This window comes from Balaenoptera ricei, chromosome 7 (genome assembly GCF_028023285.1).
Source record: "Balaenoptera ricei isolate mBalRic1 chromosome 7, mBalRic1.hap2, whole genome shotgun sequence".
In the NCBI taxonomy this organism is placed as follows: Eukaryota; Metazoa; Chordata; class Mammalia; order Artiodactyla; family Balaenopteridae; genus Balaenoptera; species Balaenoptera ricei.
Genome location: NC_082645.1, coordinates 88,239,806 through 88,263,766, shown reverse-complemented (window position 1 = coordinate 88,263,766; position 23,961 = coordinate 88,239,806). Strand labels below are relative to the sequence as shown.

The 23,961-nt window shown below is 44.2% G+C and overlaps 1 protein-coding gene across 1 annotated transcript in view; it reads right to left on the bottom strand.

The window, feature by feature from the left end:
- Positions 1 to 23,961, bottom strand: part of KIAA2012 (KIAA2012 ortholog) — a 115,419-nt gene that overhangs the window by 30,859 nt on the left and 60,599 nt on the right. Inside the window, exons 13-15 of the mRNA XM_059927356.1 lie at positions 23,415 to 23,491; positions 10,045 to 10,182; positions 719 to 791 (exon numbers count right to left, since the gene is read on the bottom strand). Coding sequence (XP_059783339.1) covers positions 719 to 791; positions 10,045 to 10,182; positions 23,415 to 23,491 — 288 coding nt within the window. The remainder of the gene's footprint in view (positions 1 to 718; positions 792 to 10,044; positions 10,183 to 23,414; positions 23,492 to 23,961) is intronic.

Genomic DNA, 23,961 nt, shown 5'->3' with positions numbered 1-23,961 from the left:
TGGCAGGCCCTGCGTCCACTCCTTGAGAATACATCGCTCACACATCTGTTTCCACTCCTGCAAGAAGCAATGAGGACAAAGACCAGCTCTGCTACCTGGGACTAGCTAACTGCAGCATCATGTAGCATGCCCAGGTGCCCCCAGGGAAGAGCTTAGAGTCTAGTTCAGGGTATCAAAATATGAACTATGCCAAAAAGCCCAGTTGCGGGCCCAGTCTTTCCAAGAATCATCCTCATTATCAAATGCAGCATCATTTTTGGAGGAAGTCACACTCAAGCAGCTCTGGCCACCCAGAGCTGTGGGTGACACGGGCTGGGTCTCTAAAGATGCTGGTCCCCCCTCTGTGGAATGTTAACCCTCTAGGCAGAGAAACTCAGCTCCCTCACTTGCATATCCAAGAGCCTATGAAAGCAGGAGAAGCCAGAGGTAGAGGTGCCTGTGGGATCTTTTTGTAATGCTCCAAAGTCTCCACTCTCTTCTATCAATCTGCAGCTGCTGGCAGGAAATAAATCTTTCAATAAGTCCAAGGACATAAAAGCATGTCATTATCAGCTGGCTTGTGATACATTAAGAGCACATCAGAGTCTGTATTCTGACTTCCAACCCATGACCTGAGAGGAAATGGAAGGGTCATTCCTCATTAACATCTTTGAACAGTGCAAAGTTCATCCCACAATTATTGCAATCAGACTATAAAACCCAACCCAGCTGTTTCTACCTTGAGAGTCTGGATGATTTTCTCTGAGGGGTCCTCCAGGTTCTTCATGATAGTCCAGTTCATCTCCACTTTCCTGTTAGGTTAACAACAACAAAAAATACGTAAGACAAAATAAGTGCCAGCACTCCTAGGGCCCATGCCCTTTGGTAAAAGGGGATCCAGTTTTCTTAGTTGTCTCTTCTTCTTTGTCTATCTGTTTTAAGTGTCCAAGAAGTCCGCTGCCAGCGTGAAGGGCCCTGAAGAGCCAGGTGGGCTTAGCAGTGGCCTTGAGCACTGTCCTTATCTGTCCTCCTCTGTGGGAGGCTTGTCCCATCCATCAGAGCAGTGCTCCATGCCTGGCATATGTGGGAAAAAGAATGTCACAGGCAAAGGCCAACTGGCAGAAGGCAACAGGGTACCTCTAGGGACTTGAGGGAGGTCCAGTGTGACCAGAGCAGAGATGGGGTGAAGTGGGAAGGGTGGGGAGGACTCAGACTCTCAGGGCCTTGGAGGTAGTTTAAGGATTTTGGCCTTTACCTTGAAAACAAATGGAAGGCACTGAGGGTTTAAAGCAGGGCAGCAAAAGGATCAGACTGGCCTTTTGTAGGGTTTCCAGGATTACCACAGATAAGGTTTCTTTTTTTTTAAAATAAACTTATTTATTTACTTTTGGCTGTGGTGGGTCTTCGTTGCTGTGTGCAGGCTTCAGTAGTTGTGGCACATGGGGTCAGTAGTTGTGGCACAGGTGCTTAGCTGCTCCGTGGCATGTGGGATCTTCCCAGAGCAGGGGTCGAACCCGTGTCCCCTGCATTGGCAGGTAGATTCTAAACCACTGTGCCAACCAGGGAAGTCCCCGGATTAGGTTTCTTATCACATGGAATCCCCTCTTCCTTCTTTCTCTTAGTCACACAAGCTGCTTGCAATCCCACCACCCAGAAATCTCTGTAATGATGGTCTTCAACCCTGGCTGCATCTTAGAATTATTTGTGAAGCTTAAAAAAAAAAAAAAAAAAAGATTCCTAGGACCTAACCCCAAATGTTAAAATCAGACTTTCTGGAGCTGGGGCATTTTTAAGGCTTCTTGGGTGCTTCCGTCATGCAGCCAGGATTGAGAACCATGGGTCTTCTCTAGAGGGTCGGAAGAACCGCTCTTCAGTTGCCAAGGAAACGTGGCAGGTAGAGTCAGTGACTCAAGTAAAGCCCTCAGTGTTTGATGAGGCCAGCTCTTGGCCTCTGTCACCTGGATCTCTGCTTAACCCACAGCTTCATTTCAGCTGTGGAGAAGGAATCTGAGGGCCCTAGAAGCCTCTCCTGGGACTAAAGTTCCTCACCCTTTAGTTGACAGTTTTCCTCTTTATTATCAAATACCCCAGCTGCTTTGGAAAGACACAGTTATCTGCTAATTTGTTTGACATTCTCTTCTTGCTTGATGGCTTTTTACCCCATGTGTTTCTCACTTGTTAGCTTAGTGTTTGCAGCTGATGAGATATTCTGACGTAAAAAAAGCTAAAGCAGCTAAGTAATTTTCTTTCTTTTGCATTTATCTTTTTGGAGACAAAGCACATTTGGCCTGATGCAGTAAAAAAAAAAAAAAAAAAATCATCTCTGAATAAATGGAAAGGTTTTAAAAAAATGATTGCAGGAAAAACCTGCCTCAGTCCAGTAAACTGCAAAGTTAGAAGACTAGAAAAGAGATAAATTTTTTAAAATTCTGTTTATAAATCCTTTTAGTCTAACAGGAAATTGGATTAAAAGGGAGAAACAAGCTTCCTCTTTTGGAAGAATTTCAAAGCTCAGAAGAATGAAACTTCAGTCTTAACAACATGCAGCTATGAGCCTTCAGGGACAAGAAATATTCTTCGCATTTCACAGATGGGGAGACAGAGGCAGAGAGAGTTGGGGATTTGGAAAGAATCTTTTGATGAGTCCCTGTTAGAAAAAGAAATACAGTAGTCTTAATTTGAAAGTCTGGGGAATTCCCTGGTGGTCCAGTGGTTAGGGCTCCGCGCTTCCACTGCTGGGGTCCTGGGTTCAGTCCCTGGTCAGGGAACTGAGATCCCACAAACCATGCTGCGAGGTCTCAAAAAAAAAACCATTCTGCCTGTTGCTTAGAAAAGTGTCAAAAAGCTATATTTTTTATGTATACAAGCACACATGTGAAAAGACTTATACCGGGCTTCCCTTGGTGGTGCAGTGGTTGAGAATCTGCCTGCCAATGCAGGGGACACGGGTTCGAGCCCTGGTCTGGGAGGATCCCACGTGCCGCGGAGCAACTGGGCCCGTGAGCCACAACTACTGAGCCTGCGCGTCTGGAGCCTGTGCTCCGCAACAAGAGAGGCCGCGATAGTGAGAGGCCCGCGCACCGCGATGAAGAGTGGCCCCCACTTGCCGCAACTAGAGAAAGCCCTCGCACACAAACGAAGACCCAACACAGCCAATAAGTAAATTAAAAAAAAAAAAAAAAAAAAAGACTTATACCTAAGGTCATTCATTGCAATAGGTTGCAACACAACCTACATAACCCATCAATGGGGGATGTGTTAAATAAATTATGGTAATTTACACAATGGAGTACAATGCAACCATTAAGAAGCATCTCTTAATGAATTAACAGAACTCCAAGATATATTAAGTAAAAAAAAAGTAAGACTGTGAGCAATGTGTATAATATATAAAAACATGTATAAAATATGTCTCTGTCTATTTTTCTACCTGTATTGGCCTGTATATGCATACTACAACTCAGGAAGGGTACACAGGAAACTAGCAACAGTGGTGTCCAAGAGGGAGGGAACCCAGCTGGGAGACATACCCTTTTATACTTAAATTGTTTAAACTTCCTGAGTATATTTCGGATTCAAGATTTGAATTGAAAAAACTAAAACTAAATAAAATGCTGTCTGTCACTTTTAATGAGTTACAGAGGTAATGACTGAAACACAGGCAATGATACTTGGAGAGTGAGCAAAACAAACTGAAGGACTGAAAATTCAAATCCCAGCTCTGTTATTCTGGCCAAGTCATTTGCTCTTCATCTGTGCATCTGGCTTATGAATATTTATGGCGTGTCTGTTATGTGCCAGGTACTGTGCCGGGCGCCGGGGGCACAAAGCTGAAAGATCTATTTGTAAGAAGCTCAGTGACTTGTAGAGAAACAAGAAATCTCACTGTCGCCATGCAGTGTGAGAAATGCTGTGACGGATTATGACAGGTTTCTGCAGGACCTCACGGGAGGTGAAGCTAAGTTAGGCTGGGAAGGTTGGTCTACCAGTGGACATGGTGCTAAGTTTTGCAGAGAAGGGGAGGTTAGGGCAGTTCCCGCAGAGCAAGGAGCATGTACTGGCTGGGGGGGGGGCGCATTCTGGTGTGGCTGCAGGGCCCAGACAGTGGGAATCAGACACGGGCCAGATCTTGCAAGTCGCAGTCTGGAGTTTTAAAAAGATATTCATTTGTTCTATTTTTCTATTTATAAAAGAAATACATTTTTGATGCCAGAATTAACCGGAAGGCCAACGGGGACGTGGTAGGGAATTTGAAGCAAACCAGTGGTATGACTGAGCTGTATTTAGAAAGAGTGCTGGCAACAGGGTGGTGTTATAGGTCTGGGGCGGGGTGGGGTGCGTGGGGATAGTAACAAACACTTTGTAAACACAAACTGTAGCACTGAAACCAGACAAGAGAGACAGTTGCCTGAATGGTTGTGGTGCAGATCCTGGAGTCAGACTGCCTGCACTGAAGCCCTGATCCTGTACTTCATGCCTTACAGGTCACGCGAGGTACTTAATCCCTGAACCTCAGTTTCTTCAACTGACAGGGGCTGGGCCACGTGGCCTGAAGTTCTCATCTGTCCTTGGAGAACCTTCCATTGGTCCTGCCCTCTCCCATAACACACAGCGCCCTAACTGAGCATGGTACTTCTAGGTTCACAGCAGGCTTCGGGAAGGAACTGCTGGGAGGATTGGGGAGGAGGGAATGCAGGAGCCAGAGGCGGGGCTCCAGGGGGCCGTGTGCTGTATGACCTATCATTGAACCTCAGCCTCTCCATCTGTGAAATGGGGGTAATGATAAATTTTGTACGAGTTCTTGAAAAGCTAAATTAGGAAAATACATTTGGACATTCTGTGTAACATATGTAACACATGCATCTAAATGACTAATTTCAATGCCTTCTTAATGCTGGAAGGAAATCAGTATCTCATTTGTGAGTGTCAACTTTAAGGTCGTACAACTTTTCTTGTGTATTAAAAAGATCCCACACCTATTCTTTTTTTTTTTTTTTTTTTTTTTTTTTAATAATTTGTTTATTTATGGCTGTGTTGGGTCTTCGTTTCTGTGCGAGGGCTTTCTCTAGTTGTGGCAAGTGGGGACCACTCTTCATCACGGTGCACGGGCCTGTCACTATCGCGCCTCTCTTGTTGCGGAGCACAGGCTCCAGATGTGCAGGCTCAGCAATTGTGGCTCACGGGCCTAGTCACTCCACGGCATGTGGGATCCTCCCAGGCCAGGGATCGAACCCGTGTCCCCTGCACTAGCAGGCAGACTCTCAACCACTGCGCCACCAGGGAGGCCCCACACCTATTCTTTAATAAAGAAAACGGATTTATGAAAGTCATAAGGTATCTTGTGTTATTAAAATATTGTCACTTCTCCTCTCCCAGGTTCTGAAGCCAGAACAAAGAAGTACAATTAAATTCTTCTCAGGAACAGAATAGATAGGCCTCATCAATATCAGGAATTGTGGGTTTAGTGGCTTTGAATCCTAGTTCCCTCTGCTGCCAGCCACGTCACCCTTGGTCCTCTCATCTCACCAATCCTCAGTTTCCTCATTTGCACGGTGGCGAACTGCACACTTAACAGGAAGGGGGTTGGGGAAATTAAATAAGGTTTAACATGTGAGAGGCCTGGCTCTTGGCAGGGACCAGTGAATGTTTCTTTCTTTCTCTTTGTGACCTGAATCCTTTATAGATGTGAACATTCTTTGAAAATTATTATTTCATGTAATTCTCACCTCACTGCTGAGAGGCAGGTATGGAGGTCCCAGCATTATTATCTCCATTTTACTAAAGAGGCAGCGGAATCCCAGATGCATTACAAGGTTACTCAGAGTCAGAGAAAACCCAGGGCTTCCCAACTGCTGGTCAGATACTTTAATACTGATAATAGTCTACTTAATCCTGGGCTTCTTTCTTTGGGAACTGTAACAGACTCAATGCCCTGAAAATTTTTCCTGGCAAAATTATTATTCAAGTGCCCTTGAATCATTGCATCTCGAAACCAGCTTGTGACCCCTTTGCAGCTCTCCTGCTGGTGGTCAACAAAGCTGGTTTCAAGGACTCTAGGCACTAGAACTTCCCTCCTGAGGGGCCTGCTCCATCTTAGGACAACGTCTTGAGCCCAACATTGTTTTGCTGTTACTTCTTCTCACTGAAATCCATGCTGTCCTTTCCCCACATGACCACAGGATTCAGTGGCAGTGACAGCCATCCTCTGCTTGGTGGGATGTGCCCACACCTGCCGGCATAAGTAAAACGCAGGGCTGGCCCCAAACCAGGGGCAGGGGACTGCTCAAAGTACCTGATTTCAGGCAGGTTCCTTTGCCTTGATTTGAGGGTACCGAGTGATAACTGCCTGTATGAATGCTGTGAGGTGGAACTTATTTCTCATTCTTCACGTCTTCTGGGCATAACATACATACTCTTTGATGTCAATGCTTAGTATAAGCATATTCAATTCTGTATCTAGCATTAATTGGCATTATTGCTATTTTCTTCCCCACTACCACGACCTAACCCTGATCATTTATTAAAATTCCTGGGGAAAAAAAAAATCTCTACCTTAATTTATTCATCAATTACCATTTCTTTTTCAAAAATAGATTTTTAAAAAACATGGTTCAATTTTTACGTGAACCCAGATGTACTCTGGATCAATCGTGTTTCCCCAAGTCTAAGCCTGATACGGATTATCCTATAAAATGGGCTAATAGCATTGCCTTCAGTGTTATCAAGAGGTTTTTAAATTTGAGGAGGATTCCACGTGTAATAACTGAGAAATGAATGAGTCTCTCCTATAGCAACCTGCGCCTACCTCTGCCACAACACTGTGCTGATATTATCTGCTTCTTTGTTTATCTTCCTCTTAGATTATAGGCTCCTTGGAAGGCCAGGGATGGAGATGATTCATCTCTGTATTCTCAGTGCCTAGCACAGTGTCTGATATACCATGAATGCTTAATATATGTTGTCTGAAGGAAAGTGGATGATCATTGGGAGAGAAAGCTTTATGTTGGGTCCACAGAATGCAGGTGGGAGTGAGGGGAAGGGCAGAGTCCTGGAGAGTCAGAAAATATTCCTGCAGCAGACTGGATGAGTGCACAGGGATGGAATTTTCTAGAAGGAGCTGTGCTGGATGCTTAGCTAATGTGGTAGGCAGTGCTTTTGATTGGATAGAACTCAGTTGGGGTCTGCAGGGTTGAAAACATGGGATCCGGAGCAGGGCTGCCTGCCTTTGAATCTTGTTTCTGCCATATTCCAACGGTATGTCATTTGAGAAGTTACTTCAGCTCTCTGAAGTTACTTCAGACCTTAATTTTCTCATCTGTAAAATGGGATAACGCTACCTACTTCTTAGATTAGTTTTTTGAGTTAAATGAGTTCTTGCATGTAAAACTTAGAACAAAGCCTGGCACGGAGTAAGTGTTCATTTATGTTAGCAATTGTGATTATTTACATCTCTTTCCATTTTCCTTTTCTGCCTCAATATTTTTATTTCTTACCCTCATCCCCTGAAATGTGTACTGCTTCCAACATGCACCAGGCAAAAATGAATGAAATGTCCTGTGACTAGGCAGGATATGCACAAATGAAATGTGTAGACTGAATTGGACAGCCTGTATGCCTTTCTTGATTTGAACTCTCCATCCTTTGCTGTACAATCCTGAGATTTGTGTCTTTCTACAAGGCACTCCCTAAGAATCTGGGAGCTACCACGTCAACAAGGAGAAGGTCTATCTAGGGGGAGCTGTTAACACTGAACATTTGCAAGAAAAGATATAGTCTTTGGGGCAAGGACTGGTCGGGAGTCAGAAAGTCTACCGTGTCCCCGTGAGTCTCATGTAGAAGCAGGCTAAGTTACAATTTCTGTGAGTCTTGAAAAGGGTGAACTGGAAAGCGGGCCTTAGGGAAAACAGTGACTTTCCTTCTATAAGGAAAAGGATGCCAAAATTGCTGGACGAAAAAGTGTAATACAAAAGCATTGTGGACACTAAATACACAAAAAATTATTGTAAAATTCCTCACTTGCAGCTTCTAGAGGCTCCATAAATATGTTCTTATCTTATTTCCATAGCAATTATCAATTTACTATATATGTTGCCTGGAGCAGGACAAGGATTTATCTGTTTTGTTTGCTGTTGTATCTCAAATGCCCAGACACATGTTATGTGGTAGATGCTCATTATGGGTTGAATGAGTGAATAGTGGTAATGATGATATCTCATCCCAGGAAGTACCAACCATAATTCTTCAAGTCCTGAGGGAAGCACTAAACTGTTGCTAAGTAAATGAAAAGGATAGTTTCATTAATATAAGTGTTTTGGGATGAACTGTGTTCCTCCAAAATTCATATGTTGAAGTCCACCCTCAGTACCCCAGAATGTGACCGTGTTTGGAGACAGGATCTTTAAAGAGGTAAAATGAGGTCGTTAGGGTGGGCTGTAGTCCAATATGACTGGTGTCCTTATAAGAAGAGGAGATTAGGACACAGACTGCATGTAGAGCGAGGACCATGTGAAGACACATAGAGAAGATGGCTATCTATTGACACAAGCAATGAGAAAGGCCTCGGAAGAATTCAACTCTGCTGACACCTTGAGCTTGGACTTCTAGCCTCCAGAATTGTGAGAAAATAAATTTCTGTGGTTTAAGCCATCCAGTCTGTGGTACATTGTTGTGGTGACCCTAGCAAGCTAATACAATGAGTAATGAATCAAGGTAATTATTTTGAATACTTGTAGCAAAAATCTTTTGTTTTGCTCCCCAGAATCATTCTCTTATTCAACTTTTAGGTTTTCTTTTTTTCCTTTTGAGACACTCCTCCCCTCCCTCCTATGAGTTCCTGTGGCTCCAGGCTGGGAAAATCAGAGTATTCCATTCCCCTGGCCATGGTGATTCATTTGCATATGGGCATGTGACCCAAGCTGGGCCAATGATTTAGAAAACAGAAGCTCATGGCTATCTTGCAACCATGGGGAAAGAGCCTATCTAAGAGGAAACAGGAAAGCAGAGCCCAGCCATGGAGAGAGACAGATTTGGGGCAAAGACATGACTCTTAATCAAAGCCCCACCTTGCAGAGCTGGGATTGGGGTCGTCCAAAGAAGATGTAACCTAAGAACTTTGGATCAGTGAGTTTAGGAGGGTGACCCTCACGACTTTGGAAGTCCCTGCCAGTCGATAGCACTGGATAGTGCCACCACCAAGAACCCCATGAGTATTTGGTTTCTTCTCCTCTGTTTCTGTCTTTCTTAGTCACTTCTTATCAAGGGCCTGGGATGTTGTCCTCGAGGGTAGGATGAAGGATCTGAGATCCTTCCATGCCAAGACTCGCTTTGTTCCTGATCAGTTTCATATATTCCAAGGTCATTTATTTCCTGTTCATTCACCTCCGAGGGGGCAAAGAATGGGGAGGAAGAAGGTTTTAAGCCAGAGGGCTATGGGATGAAAAGGGGGTCAATTTATGGATCATTTAGGAAGCGTCTTCCATGTGCCAGGCGCTGTTAGATGCTGGGGCAGGAAGGCATACTGCAAAGATGGACAAATGCCATCCCTACCACAGGAACTCTCAGTACCCTAAGCTCGATACAAAGCTGAGCTTGGGAGAGTAATGAACTCCTAGAGAGCAGAAAACAGGGTCGGACATCCAGAAGAGGATTGGCAGTTGCCTTCTAAATGGTTAACTCAAGAATTAGTCTTCCTTGTAGTAGGAATATCAGCTCTACCAAGTGACGGTGGTAAAACAGTAACAATTATTTTAGCTACTGTCAAGATAAAATGAATTATATTTGCCTGTTTTATGAGTGGTTCAAGGTTATCCTTTCTCCTCTCTGTTCCCTGTCCTCCCCCAACCGAACCAGACACCCAACTGATTTGTCCCCGATGGCTGCCTGCGATTACTGTCCTAATTTGTTCTCTCTTCATCTGCTACAAACTGCCTATTTTCTGTCCCTTCTGATAAAGCAAGATCTCTGAGGGACTTCTGAAGCTGTTTTTGTACCATGCAGAAGTGCATTAACTGGAATTCCTGTGTGTGTGTGTCTATAAAACCCCTAGTCTTCTCAGTGTGAGATCACCTTCAGGAACGGCGTCATGTCGATGTGCAGCTTACGCGTGTAAAATTCTTTTCTGTTTGAACATATCAGCCCTTTATTTATACAACTTTGAGGCTCTCCTGTCTTCTGAGCTGCTGCCTCCAAGGACTGCTGGACTCCCTGTGAAGAGAAGCAGAAGGCCCAACTTTCACAGGAATGATACACAGTGTGACAAGAGCTAGTCCGAATCCCCAAATATTTATAGAAAGCAACTCTTCATCGTTGGAACACTAATTGTAACACCTATTTTTACCCTGGAAGACACAGGGGATCCATATGTATAGAGAATAACCCGAGTTTGGTTAATAATTCCTACCTGGGGTCGGCGTAATGGGAAAGTGGGAAAAGGGACCTTATTATGTTTGAGCGTAGTACTCATTTTATTTAATCCTCACAACAACCCTGTGAGGCACGTATTGTTATTCCCATTTTGCAGATGAGGAACTGGAGGCTCTGGGAGGTTAAGTCACTTGCCCAAAGCCATACAGCTGTTAAACGGTAGAGCCGAAATCATGGACTGCCTAAAACTCCTTTTTTAATGAGGTCTTTTTTGATACATCTACAGCTTCCATGAACAGTTATCAAACCTGCCTTGCAGCAAACAAAGTTATATCAAGATTCCAGTTTATTTCCAAATTTAAAATGTATTTGATGTGTTAGAAAGAGTGATTTGAACAAATCTAGCAGAGAGGGAAGGAAGAATGGGCCGTTGGAGGAGTCTGGGAGGCCCTGGGAGCTCTCCCATCTCCTGTCGCCACAACATGCAAATGGTGTCATGCCTCAGAGCATGACAAAGTATAATCTGAACTTGCTTTCCAGCCCATGCCCCATACTGCAACCTAGGTGATCTTTCTGGATGCAAAGTGGACCACATCATTCTTCAAAGGTCCTTACCCTCAGGATGAAGGCCAACCTGCTTAAAAGGCTTATAAGACCCTTCCTGCCTGGCCCTGGACTATCTTTCCTATCTCATTCCGTCATTCAACAAATATTTATTGAAAGCTTGTTCTATGCCCAGGAGAGAGGATATGGCAGTGTAAGAAGCAGACAGAAGTCTTCACTCTCAGGAAGACTGCACATACATCCCACTGAGGGGGAAGAGATAATAAGCGAACGGGTGGAACATAAGTAATGGCTGAAGGTGATTCGTGATGTAGAGCAAAACAAAGCAGAGAGGGGAGTGAGGAGTAGCTGGCAAGGGTGGGTGGAGGTGGCAATTTTACGCAGTCAAGGGTCCCTCTTCCCACCTGCCCTGGCAAGAGAGCAGTGTTAGCGCAAAGCCCGCAAGAAGGCGAGGGAAGTTTCTGTGGGGCTCTCTGCAGGAAGTTTTGACCTCACTGTGGGAATAGCAAGTTCAGAGGGCTGCCATCAACACTGACCCTTGCTTCAGTTCCTGGAGCAAGGCTGCCCGCGTGCCCTTCCCTCCCCGGGAAACGCACCCCTCCCTTCTAACTCCTCTGCATCCTTCAGGTCTGGCTCACCTGTGCTTCGCATGACAACCCAGAGAACTGAGCCCTTCCCACCATTGCCCAGAGTGACGCTCATGCTTGTACAGCCACCTCTCCTCCGCACTAGACTGTAAGCTCCATGAGGGCAGGAACCACTACTATCCTGTTTCCAAGTGGCTGCAGTGCCCGGCACAGAGTCTGGAAATGAATACACACTTGATACATACTTTCAGAACAAGAGGAATGATAACATTACTGGCAAGCAGCATGTTATGGCCCAACTTAGTTAAAATAGGGAGGGCAAGATTCCGCACGCGGCAAGGAAGATCCCGTGTGCCACAACTAAGACCCGGCACAGCCAAATAACTAACTAACTAACTAACTAACTAACTAACTAACTAACTAACTAACTAATAAAAGAAAAAAAAAAGAAATAGAAAAAAAATTAAAAAAAAAATAAGGAAGGCAAGAAAGACAGCCTTCCAGGAAGCATGTGCCGACCTCCAGAGGCCTGCCCTCTGCGTAGCACTGGCTCCTCATTCCGAAAGAGGAAAGTTACGTGTTATTTTTCAGGGCTGATTTCCTGGGGTCACATACATTAGTGTGCCATGAGATCACCCTGGGTGTGGATTTGATCATTTCCATATTTTCTAGGAGACTAACTCACGGATGGCTGTCTCTCTGGGCATAACTCTCCTTCCCATCACATTTATATTACTTTTAAGTGTTAATGATGAATGAACAGTTCGTGGGTCCCCACACGCAGCCATCATTCTGATGAACACCCACACCCTTTTCCTTTGTTTTGAAATGTGGCTAGAGATAAAGATTCTTCTGGACAAATACATATCCAATTTTTTGTCATCTCAGCTATGTATCTGATTCGCTTCTCGGAGTGAGACCTCCCCTCCCTGTTTCTAGATCAAATGAAAGCGTTTGGTTCAAACAAGAATCAGACAAAGTATTTCAAGCTTTCTAGCTTCCGAAACCATGCATGAATCACTGGGTTGAGTAATAGAAATCAGACAATACTGATTTGAGGGAAATTTCTCTATTATCTCTAAGAGAAGATTCTGTGTTAGGTCGGAGGACAAAAGGCACAGCCAAGACTAGTTCCAATGGCTGGAATTACTTTAACTCCTTATGTGGGGCTCAGATTAAAGAGTGGGGAGTTGAGAGGCTTTGAGAAAAGTCTCTCCAAATCACTTGACCTATAAATCATTTGATAAAACAATTCTCTTGACTATATGGCTCATCTCCCTAACGTTTAGGGGCCATCAATTCTGGTTTGATGGAATGTTTCCAGTGAAGGCTCTATAGTCATTGGAATGTGCAGTACTGTTTTTGCTTATTATGATCAAGTATTCTAACAAACAAATGATAGTGAAAGGGGGTTTGGGAGATGGGAGGAAAGAAGATTAAATACTTAAAGAGGTTTCTGGGAGGTAGTGGTAAGAGGAGAGAAAGAAATTTGAAAGCAGGAAAGAAAGCTATGCATTGGGGTGGCTTTTCATTTCACTTTATTCATTTAACTGATATTTATTGAGTGCTACTGTGTGTGTCATACAAACACATGAATAAGCAAAATGATTTTAGATGGTGATAAATCTATGAAGACAATGAAATGGTGATAGGATGGAGTTTGGTGGGGGGAGGGATGGGGTTTGCCTTTGGGTGATCAGGGAAGACCTCTCTAGGGAAGTGACATTTGAGCAGAGAGCTGGGTGACAAGAAAGAGCCAGTCCTGGAAGGATCTATCTTTAGCAGTCAGCGTAGCCTGTATCTGATTATTCGGAGGGGTTCTTTGAAAAGGAAAGTAGAATTCCTGATATCTAGACCTGTTCTGCCCCAGTCTTCTGACTCCATCCCGGACCCTGTGAGGCACCCCTCTGTTTTCTGGGTGGTAGAGCCATCATAATCGACGCTTGTAGCTCTTTAAGATGGCAGAATAAATAGTAAAAGGGAGTTAAGGCCTCAGGGAGTAGAGGGGAGAAGAAAACACAAAGAAAAGGAAGGAAAACAGGGCAAGTAGAAGAAAGTGGAGATGTCTGAAGCTTTTTCGTTTTTTTCTGTGTACGCTTCAATGGGAATGATTACAAAACTGATGGAAGGGTGAAATGCTTAGCAGAAAATCAAAACCCATTCCTTCACCTATATTGTATTGTAAATACTTAAATATTATTATGTTCTGCTAAAAACACCTGGAAGCCTTTCTCTTCAGGAAATGAAACAATAAAGATTAATGAGTTAATTTGGTAAATCTGATTTGAATTGCACAGAAGCCGTTGTGTAAGTGCTTGGCATTTAAAAAGTTATCTGACATTTAAAAGGCGATGACTGTTAATGAATTCAAGAGCTAATCTTATGCTCCGACAGACTGAGCCATGGAAAATCCAGGTTTACTATCTTGCTGTAAACATAATGTGATTCACTTGAAAGCCAGAACAAAAGAGAGCTACCGGCTGTTTACTAATATCCATTTGCACACATATATAACGTAGTAAAACTAACAGAGGATGTCCATTAAACAAAATACATATCATTTCCTTTCTTATTCTTGGATTATACTATCTGAGCTACAAACTCAAGGAGAAACCCTCTCTCCAATAATTTTTCCTCCGCCTTTCAAGTTGTGTATTTTGAAGGGTCACCAGCATGGGTTGGCTCTGCAGTCACTGGAACGTCTTACCTTAAGAAGGAAAGGAGATTCTAAACCCAACCAGCTAGATCTCCACCTACGGGTCCCACAGAGCCACCACAGACACGGATCTGTCGCAGGCAGCTCTTTACTTCTCCCACTCCTTTCTAATTGGGGTTCCCCATCCCGGTAGCTGCGGCTTCGTGGTTCCAAGAAGAGCTATGGTCCCTCATTAAGGAGGCTGCAACACTCTCGCTGTCTAACTGTCTCCCACACAGCTCACAGCTTCATTCTGCCTGAGAGCAAGCTGCCAAGAGTCTCTGGGAACTTGTGGGCAAGCTGAGCTGGAGGAGGAAAACAGAAGGAAGGAGGGCCTCTGTAGCCAAGACCTGAAATACGCTACATACCCCACCATTATCTTAATGCATGGAGAGTGGGGTCGGGAGGCCTTTGCTGAAACCCTTATGTGGTCCATCAAGTTGTCACATCAAACCTCTGTGCACACAAGGCATTTGTCCCCTCCTGTGAGCAAACAAAAGGAAAAGAGTCAGACACGTCTTTGGACCACCGGGCCTCCCTCCTTGGCTGAGAGTCTGTCCTTCCACTTTCCCGGAAGGTGAGGGTCCGGGTGGCTCTGAATCCCGGTGGGGATGGAGAAGTCACCGAGGGTGGGGACCAAATCCTGGAGAAGGTCACTCCTGCCTGGAGCTAGGAGCTCAGGGGTCTGGCAAGTTCCCCTGCGCTTGGCCTTCCCAGGCCCTGTTATTTCTTGCTCTTGGCAGCCTGTGGAACTAAAAGTGGGCAGTAGGAATGGGGACGTAGGTGGGGCTGAGTGGGTCATGGAACTCTGCTGGACTCCCTGCGACTGGGCTTCCTGGGGAGGGATCTGAGTGGGCCAGGGGCTCTGTACACACTCTCAGCTCAGGCTGACATGGAGGGGACCCAGCCTGTGCAAGGCCAGCCACCTGGCCACCCCCAGTCCCACTCTGAGATCTTCTCTCTGTTTAGGTTTCCCTGGCCTGGAGAAGCAGGAGAACTTTAGTCTTCAGAAGGCCAGAGGGAACATGAGCGTCTCAATTCAACAACTGGTCTGCCTGCACGGCCTCTTTCTGAGGAGCAGACGGGACCCCAAAGCACAGCGTGGTTCCATCCACCGCAAGTCTGCCCAGCGGTCCATGTGCCCGTCTCCTGCGTTCATCCTGCTCATCTTGGCCACCTGACATCCTGGCCCACTTTTTATGTTCTCAAGGCAATTTGGTGCTGGTGAAATGGGCCGAGTGGACAGTTTTAGGAGGGCTCCACAAGGAGGCGAGGTGGAGGTACAGTTTTGTTGGAAACCAGAGAAGAGCTTTCTTGTTCCCCTCCTGTCACGAATTTTAGTCTTCATCCACTTCATCCTCAACTCTATGGAAGGAGATTTTTACATCCTCCTAAGCATTTACAAATTAGCCCAAGAGCCAGCAAACAGTGGACCAGGAAGAGAAACACAGCAATCTCTAGTCTTAACTTCTATGAGAGACTCATGTGGTGACTTTTGTCAACCCGTTAAGCTTTCTGTGCCTCAGTTTCTCTACCTCAGTGTTTTCCTCAAGGACCTTTTGAATAATGAAACCCAGGAGACTTTAATTCCAAGGCTTCAACTATCTGGAAGTAAATCTTATCTAATTGACATTGTTCTAACTGACATTGTCCTCAGTTTAATTAAGTGCTTTGTTGACACAACAGAATCATTGTTTATCTGGCTTAGCAGGAGCTGGAGGAGAAAAGATTTAAGCCAGAATAGTGACCTCTTCTGCCCCAGGGGAGATAGAAATGAGCTTTTTTCTGTGAGGGGGTGTGTGTCTGGCTACATTCAGGCCGGAAGTCTGCCTGTATTTGAGAGATGACACATCCTATTTTAGACTTAGATGGGGAGATGGGAGGTGGTGGGGTGCAGGGTGGGAAATCTGAACAAGCCCCCAGCTCCTTCTAACCCCAAACTTTAACCCCAAACTGTGTGACTTCCTTGTTATGTTGGCTCTGGTGTGACTTTTCTAATCTGACAACTGAGAGACAGGGAATCTCAACTTGCAAACTGATTTCATTGTAAAAAGATAAAATTTTCACTAGAAAAAGAAATGTTACCTGTGGTGCTTTGATTCCCACATGGGCCCATAAAAACTTATCTAACCCATAATTTAGCTGGGCTAAAGGAGCTGAACTAGTCCTGGTAATGCTGGAATAGCAGAGGGCTGGAAGAAGAGAAAGAAAGATACCCTTTTCTTTTCTTTTCTGCCCCCTTCCCTTCCATTGCCCGCCTGTCCTCTGACCTCTCACTGTTCCTCGGCAGCCATGTGCTGGGGGAGTTGGGGCGCTGCTGGATACGGCGTCCCCACTACAAAATTCACCCCCCGCCCCTCCCCCTCCCCTCGGCCTTCAGCTGTGCTCCCTTAGGGGTAGGGAGGAGAACAATTAAAAAACAATCCACAATGAGATACGAGAAACCCAAAGGAATCTGCAATAGGTAGAATTACATAAAGTAGTGAAACAAAATTCCAGACAGCATGGAGGATATTTGAGGTGTCTGGGCTTGGGGGTTGAGGGTGTGTGGAGTGGAGGAGGGGAGAAACGGTAGGTAGATTGACTCGTAGCCCTTTAAGTTATTCCTGCCATTCAAGCTTCTCCTTTTCTACATCTGCACCCTTAGATTGCATACAAGCCCCGAGTTCTGTTTTATAATAGCTTTCAAGCAGAGGGCGAGGGAATAGAATAATAATTCCTGTTGTAATTTATCAGGATTGCCTAGTGACAACATTGTGCTAATCCTTTTCCATATGTTGTTTCATCTAATCATTGTCACGACCCCATGAGGAAAACATCATTGTCCTTTGTAGGGGAGGAAATTGAGCCTCAGAGAGGTTAAATAACCTGCCTGAACCCACACAGTCAGTATGGAAGAAGGTGGGATCTAAAAGCAACTTTGTGGGATTCCCAAACCAGTAGGCCTTTTGGCAAGTGCAGGTCGCATGTTAAATGGGGCCCTGTCTGTCATGACATCTGTTTCCTCATCTGTAAATGACAATAACTGTACCTACCTCATAGGGCTGTTTTAAGGATTAAGGGAGATAATTCTAAATCCTGCACATAGTAAACCTCAAAAACATTGGCTGTTATGACCATTTAAAAAGACCCTCTTGATAATGGAGGGATAATTATTGAAGCTTATGATAGGTACATGGAGGTTCATTATACTATTCTCTCTACTTTTGCAAGTATTTGAAATTTTCCATAATAAAAATAAAAAAGAAAATCAGGCACATATCATGTGTCTGGTTGGACCTAGTAGCCAACAGATCAATAAATACAGACTTACTGGAATAAATAATAGTTGCAGTGAAAATTCAACACATAAAAGTCTCGATTTTGTAATTAAAAACAAGTCCCTCTCAGTAAATTATCCTTAAATTGTCAATGGAGTTTTTGGTTTGACAAAGTAATCCCGTGGGTAAGATTGAGCCAGAAGATGAAGTTTGCTTAGATCTTCAAAAAAACTTTTGAATCAAGTTCCCCAACCAAAGCTATTTACAAAACCAGGGAGAGCCGTGGGCGGGGCGATGGAGGGGGCGGGCTGAGGGGGGAAGAGCAAGGAGCTGGGGAAATGCAGTGCCATGCCTCTAGAAATGAGAAACAGGAGGATAGAAGGTGGGGAGGAAAGGGAACTTCTCCAGGTGAGGAGATGCAGATGGTTAATTCTCCCAGGCACCCCTGCTAGGCCCAGCCTCCAAAAAGATCTCCAAGAAGGATGCCTAGTGACACATCCAATCTGCACAAGACCCAAAGCTTCTCAGAGACTGAAACACCAGATCATGGCAACCAACAGCAGGAAGTATTCTGAGATGGTGTGAGGTGTTAGAGAAATGGCAGCTGAACTCCTGTATCATTTCCCTGGAAAGAAAAGAAGTGCAATCTTCAAATCCTACTTGGAGGCTTTTTTCCATCCAGGACATGGACCTTAATGTCAATAAGAGATTTATTTGTCAATTTTTCTTTTTTTGAGGAGCTACCATGTGCCAAGAACTGTCCTAAACATGTGAGATGCTAGGGTGAATAATGCAGAATAAGAAAAAAAAAGTCTGTCTTTAAAGAGTAGTAACTTGCTCTCTTAGATAACAGCTAAAAAGTTCAACAAAAGGCAAGATATGGTTCAGAAGGACACTGAAACAAAAGGCTACCTTTGTACCTTGCACAAAAACTTAGTGTGTCTACAGGTGTTCTATTTTTCTCCTGAAAGAGGAAGGCTGAAAGGGGAGATGAACACCATCTGTGAAACCACCAAAGAAACAGATGGGGTAAACACAGCTTTATTCAACCTAAATCCTTAGTGCGCTAGAATTACAGGCTACTCTTTGAAATCCAAAAGAGGTAAATTTAGGACACATAAGATCAAATATGAATTTATACTGTCGTAAACTCATGAAACCTGAACTCAAGAGACAGTATAGGTCGAAAGAGACGTGGCTTTGTGAAATGGGAAAAGGGGACATAATTTTTGTTTAACAGGATTTTTAGGACACTACCAACGTTCTAATCCCCACAAAGCAAAAAAACAAAACCCAAGATAAAGCAAGTAAGAAAGGATGTTTGCTTTCCCTAACAAAGGGAGAAAACTGACAATGTCAAAACTCCGTGAGACGGTTTCTTATTTTAAACAAAGAGACGCAATGATTCTTGGGGAATCTAATTGAAGTGTGAGCTTCTACTTTGATACCCTTTACTGACAACCTCTCTGCCCTGACAGCTCCATGAACCAGTGGGCTCAGGGCCCGTCTTGTCCCAAGCTTACATAGATGGATCTGAATGGATTAGAGAGTTTCATACTTTGAGGTCCAGACTTTTCAGAAAAACAGGTGAATTTGTTGCCTCCCACCCCCACCAAAGTCTAGGATCAGAGGGATAAAATGCTGAAAAGGGGTTGAGATCCTTAGGAGGAGCATTCTGATGGTCTTACCCAATAGTCTAATAAAAACCTAATTAATGTTAAGTAATTTCACTATCAGTAGTTAAAAAATAATGGCACTATGGTGTTGACCCTTGTTTCGCTTGCTGTATACTTGCTGTTTACTGTGACTCCTCATCATTTTAAGCTAGACTTGAATAAAACCAACTCTCTTCATGATCCATTTTTCCTCCTTACAGGGAGAATTTTGAAAAAAAAAAAAAAGAAAAACAATGAAAAACCAGGAAGACAAAATAAAAACAAAAGACTCAACCCAACATAGTCACAATTTCAAACGAGCATGACTGCACTTATTTGCAAGCATTATTTGCAAGTCTTTATAGACACAGTATTTTTTGTACATAGTTGCAGTCATAATTGACATCACTTTGATTTCTACATTTAAAATGAAATCGGTAGATTGCAATGTGGGATTGGGGCTGGGGTGTGTGTGATTTTCGCCTTCCAGGGGACGTTTGGCAAGGACTGGAGACATTTTTGACTGTCACCAATCGGGGGGTTGTGCTACTGGTGTCTAGTGGGTAGAGGCTAGGGACACTGCTCAACATCCTATTGATACAATGCACAGGAAAGCTCCCCACAACAAAGACTATCTGGCTCAAAACGGCAATGGTGCTGAAGGTGAGAAACCATGTGTTAAACCTTTTGTATTAAATCACAGTTTCTAGGATGAACAAGCATCAGTTTTTAATGCCTGAATTAAACCCCTCACAATTTAGTCATTTCTCTGGCTGTTTCCAATTTTTCTCTATTATAGATACTGCTGCAATGGACATCTTCACTCACTTTTTTTCTGCTGAATTATTTCCTTAGGATAAATTCCCAGAAGTCAGAAATACTGAATCAATGGGTATGAATATTTTTTCATGTTTTGCCAGTCATATTGCCATTTTGCTTTACAAGTGGATTGAACCAAATTACAACCCACCAGAAGTATATAAGTGTACCAGTTTTACCAAAAACTCATCAGTTCTGGGTGTTACCATGAAAAAAAGGTGAGAGGAGGCACACATGTCAAATATAAAATGGTACCTCCAGTTCGCCTCAATGTGAATTTAAATTGCTACTCAGGATGAATATTGTTTCCACACTTGTTTTCTATTACTATTATTTTTGATGTGAATTGTTTATGTCTTTTGCTTATTTTTCTAACTGGTTTCAATGTTTTTCTTTTAAAATTGAATGGGATCTTTACCAAGTATAGACAGTAATGCTGCTGTAGTTAATGCAATTATAATTATTTTTCTTACTTTTTTTTTTAAAGTTTTACCTCCCCCCTCCCCCGCTCAGGATAGATATGTTAACACTTCCTGCTAGAATTTTCATTTACAATTTTAATACTCTTTTTAGGTGCTGGTCACTTCACCCAACCTTTCACCTCTATCTACATAGAGAGGCCTGGGGAAAAGGAAAGGCTTCTCTAGTGATTGATGTCAGCCACCGAGGTTAAGAGCAGTGCTCAGTCTCTGACTGTATCCCAGGAACTAATTTCCCTTAATCAAATGAAACTCCTTAAGAGGAGCCACAAGGCAGAAAAGAAAATATATGTGAAGGAGAATACCAAATTCTGTGAGGAGTTTGAAGGACCTGCATTAAAAAAAGGGCACCGTACCTTTAGGAGTTCAGAACTGGCAATGTTCCACATGCTGCTATTAACATGCAAAAAATGCCTTCATAAATACTTGATTCTGTTCACAGTGGGGAGGCAGTTCATTTGAAAGAGGAAATGGGAGCTTGGAGTTGAGACATGTCTGCTTGTCTCCTTTTTCTTTTTTTATTTCTCTTTTCATCTCCACATTTCCCCTCGTAGGTTTCTTCCCCCTCTTTCCTCAACTAACCCCCTCCTCCAACTCCTAGGAAGTTGTTGATGTCAGTGGCTACGCATTTCTATTTATGGATTTACCGCCGAGGCCCTGATTCTCGGCCGGGTGCGGAAGAGGTGCCTCAGGAGCGAGTCCCACAAGCTGCCATCCTGTGTCGGGGCGGGGTGGGGGGTGGGGTGGGGGTGGAGTGGGCGGGAGCCCTCCCCCTCCTCCTCCTCCTCCTCCCTGCTCACGTCCGCAGGGCCGACCTCCGCTTCGGAGACGCACAGCGGAGGTTTTAAAATCCAACCAGTAGGGGGCACCAGAGGCGGCCTCCAGAACCCGGTAAATCCAGGAACCCAGTCAGGTCTGCAAAGCGCTGTCTGGCTTTCTCTCTCACCCGCCCGTCAGAAATGGGTTTCCAAATCGAGGTATGTGACTTCTCATTAAAGCATGGTGATACCAACATATCCCACCTTTGGGTTTTTTGTTTTGGTTTGGTTTTTTTCCCTCGCAGCTAGCACACTGATAAAAAAGTAAAGGTATTTTGTGTGACCGAACTCCTAATATGGTCAGACCCCAGTGAAGGGAGGGAGGGGGTGAGTCGGGGGGTGGGGGGGGCATTAATGAAAAGGAAAGAAGAGTAGAAACTGCTGATGCTGATAAAGATCAATTTTGTGTGATGTCCTGGCCTGCTTCAGAGTGGGAGGGCGACAGTGGAAGGAATCCACCGAGTGTGCCAGTGGCCCATCAGGGTACGTAACTGAAATCTGCTGGGCAGAAATTTGTTTCCAAATCCTTCCAGATGATTTATAGTAAACATGAAATTAGTCATTTACACGGAGTAGGTTGAGGAAGTAGGGAAAACTGAAGTCAGTGATTAATCTAATGAAGAGCCATTAGCCTCAAGTAGTAAGGGGGAGGGGGAGGCAGGGGGGACACCTCCCCCTCCCCGACCCCACCCCCCCTTTCTCTGTGTTTGGGGGCTGGTGGGGCTTCCTAGACTTTTCCTCAGATGGCTTTGCTTTGGGGGCTACTTCTAAAGGAAATAAGACTACTGCGACTTGAATAAACCAACTGGTGGGAACAGCCCCCCTCCTTTCACGAGGGAGGCACAGGCAATGCCCCGAGGGCGCTGGTTTGCCACGGCCGCGCAGGGGAAAGCCAGGATTAGAGCTGAAGACCCTCAGTCTGCTGTTCCTCTCTCTGACTGCAAGGTTCATAATTCAGTCTAGGACTTGATTTGACAGGACTGAGCCACTCATTTATTGCAGGTGATATGAGGTCTCCTGGAATACAGCCACGGGGCTGTGTGAATCTGGAGAGTTTAGGGCATATGAGGTATTTTGCAAGGCCTTCGGAGTTGTGGAATTATCGAACGACATCACATTTTCCTCAGTCACAGACTCTCTTGAAAAAGAAAACCTTCTAGATCCCTTATAAAGGGTGTCTACAAAGCAGGCACGTAAAAAAAAACAAAAACATGCAAATGTTGTTTCTGTGGTTCCTCAGTAGCAGTAAGGGTCGACTGGGCTGTGTTTGAGCGCAGGGGAGGCCTGACCCAGGCCCAGGGTCCTAACAGGGAGAGTTCAGGTTCTTCCTCAGAACCGGCTAGGCACACACAGGAAAACAAAGCTACCTTTATTATTACTGTGTTTTTAATGAGTGTGAGGGAAGAGGAGAAAGTCAGGAAGTTGGAGATAAGGGAGAAACAGAGACCTTGCCGGTGCCACCCCCGTCCCGCCACCCCGCTGTCGCCCAGCAGGGGGAGACCTGAGAGAGCCCTGGGCTGTGGGGCTTCTGGCCCAGCTTCTCCGAGACCCGCGAAGCTCTAGGAATTCCCCCGAGTTGTCTCTCTAGAGTGAATCTGAAGACAGTGCCAGCCTCAACACTTCAACTGAAGGAACAAATTTATAAATATTTGCGAACATACGTCCTTGAACCACTAATAGATATTCTTTTTTTTTTTAATGTCTGAAACATTTATATTAACATATTTCCATACATATTTCCATAGATATTCTTAATCTATTCAGATAAAGCATTTTTTCCCTTTCTTCACAGTATCCTTGCATTTTTTTCTTGATTGCAATTTTTTCCTCCCTATTAGGAATGAGAATTGGAGTAGAAAAATGGGCCCATTGGCACAAAGTCTTAGTGCCTACTGCCTTGATGGAGGATGCTTTTCTGTATTTCCTTGTTCCCTTTTTGACTTTGCAGAAGTCAGGGAAAGGCCTATTCAGCTTATTTGCGCACACAAAGAGCCAGACAAAACAGTCCAAGTTGAGTTAAGACATTCCAAGTCTATGAGTTAAGGAACATTTGTGATTTTATAGTCTACTTGTCTCATTTAATTGATGAGACAAATGAGGCCCAGAGAGGTGAAGAATCTCACCCAAGGTCACACAGCAAGTAGGGACAACAACCACAAAGTCCAGTATCATGCTCATGCAGAGTCAGTACTGTACCTGCTTCTCTGGCTTTTGGGTCAAAGGTGAGGTTTCATTAAGATTCATGTGAAGATCAGTTCTGGATTCAGTGTTTGCTATGATGAAAATCAGAGAGAAAAGGGTCAAGGTTGTCAGACCTAGGTCTCATGAATTTTTATATATACCATACCCGTACACACCTAGCTCATAAGTGTAAGATTGGAAACACACACATGCCTGTGGCATTCATATTTACTCACCAAATAACACATGTAACCTCTACAGGCACAGTCTAAATGCCACGTTAAATACAGTGTTGAGACTTTGTATTCAAATTTCTTTTTTCTTGTTTTGGTTGCTCTTTAAAAGAACAAAAGTAAATTCTTTGTGCTACTAAAATTCAGATAAAGCTGAAATTAAGAAGGAAATATTGATGGAAAAAAATCTGCTGATCCTGCTGAATATAAATTTTGTATGATCCTACTTCACTGAGGTAGGAAAATGCTTCTGCAACCTTCCAGACAGAGAGATCAGAGACTTCCCTTTTCCCTCATGCTGTGGAAGGGCAACAGGAGAAGTGAAACAT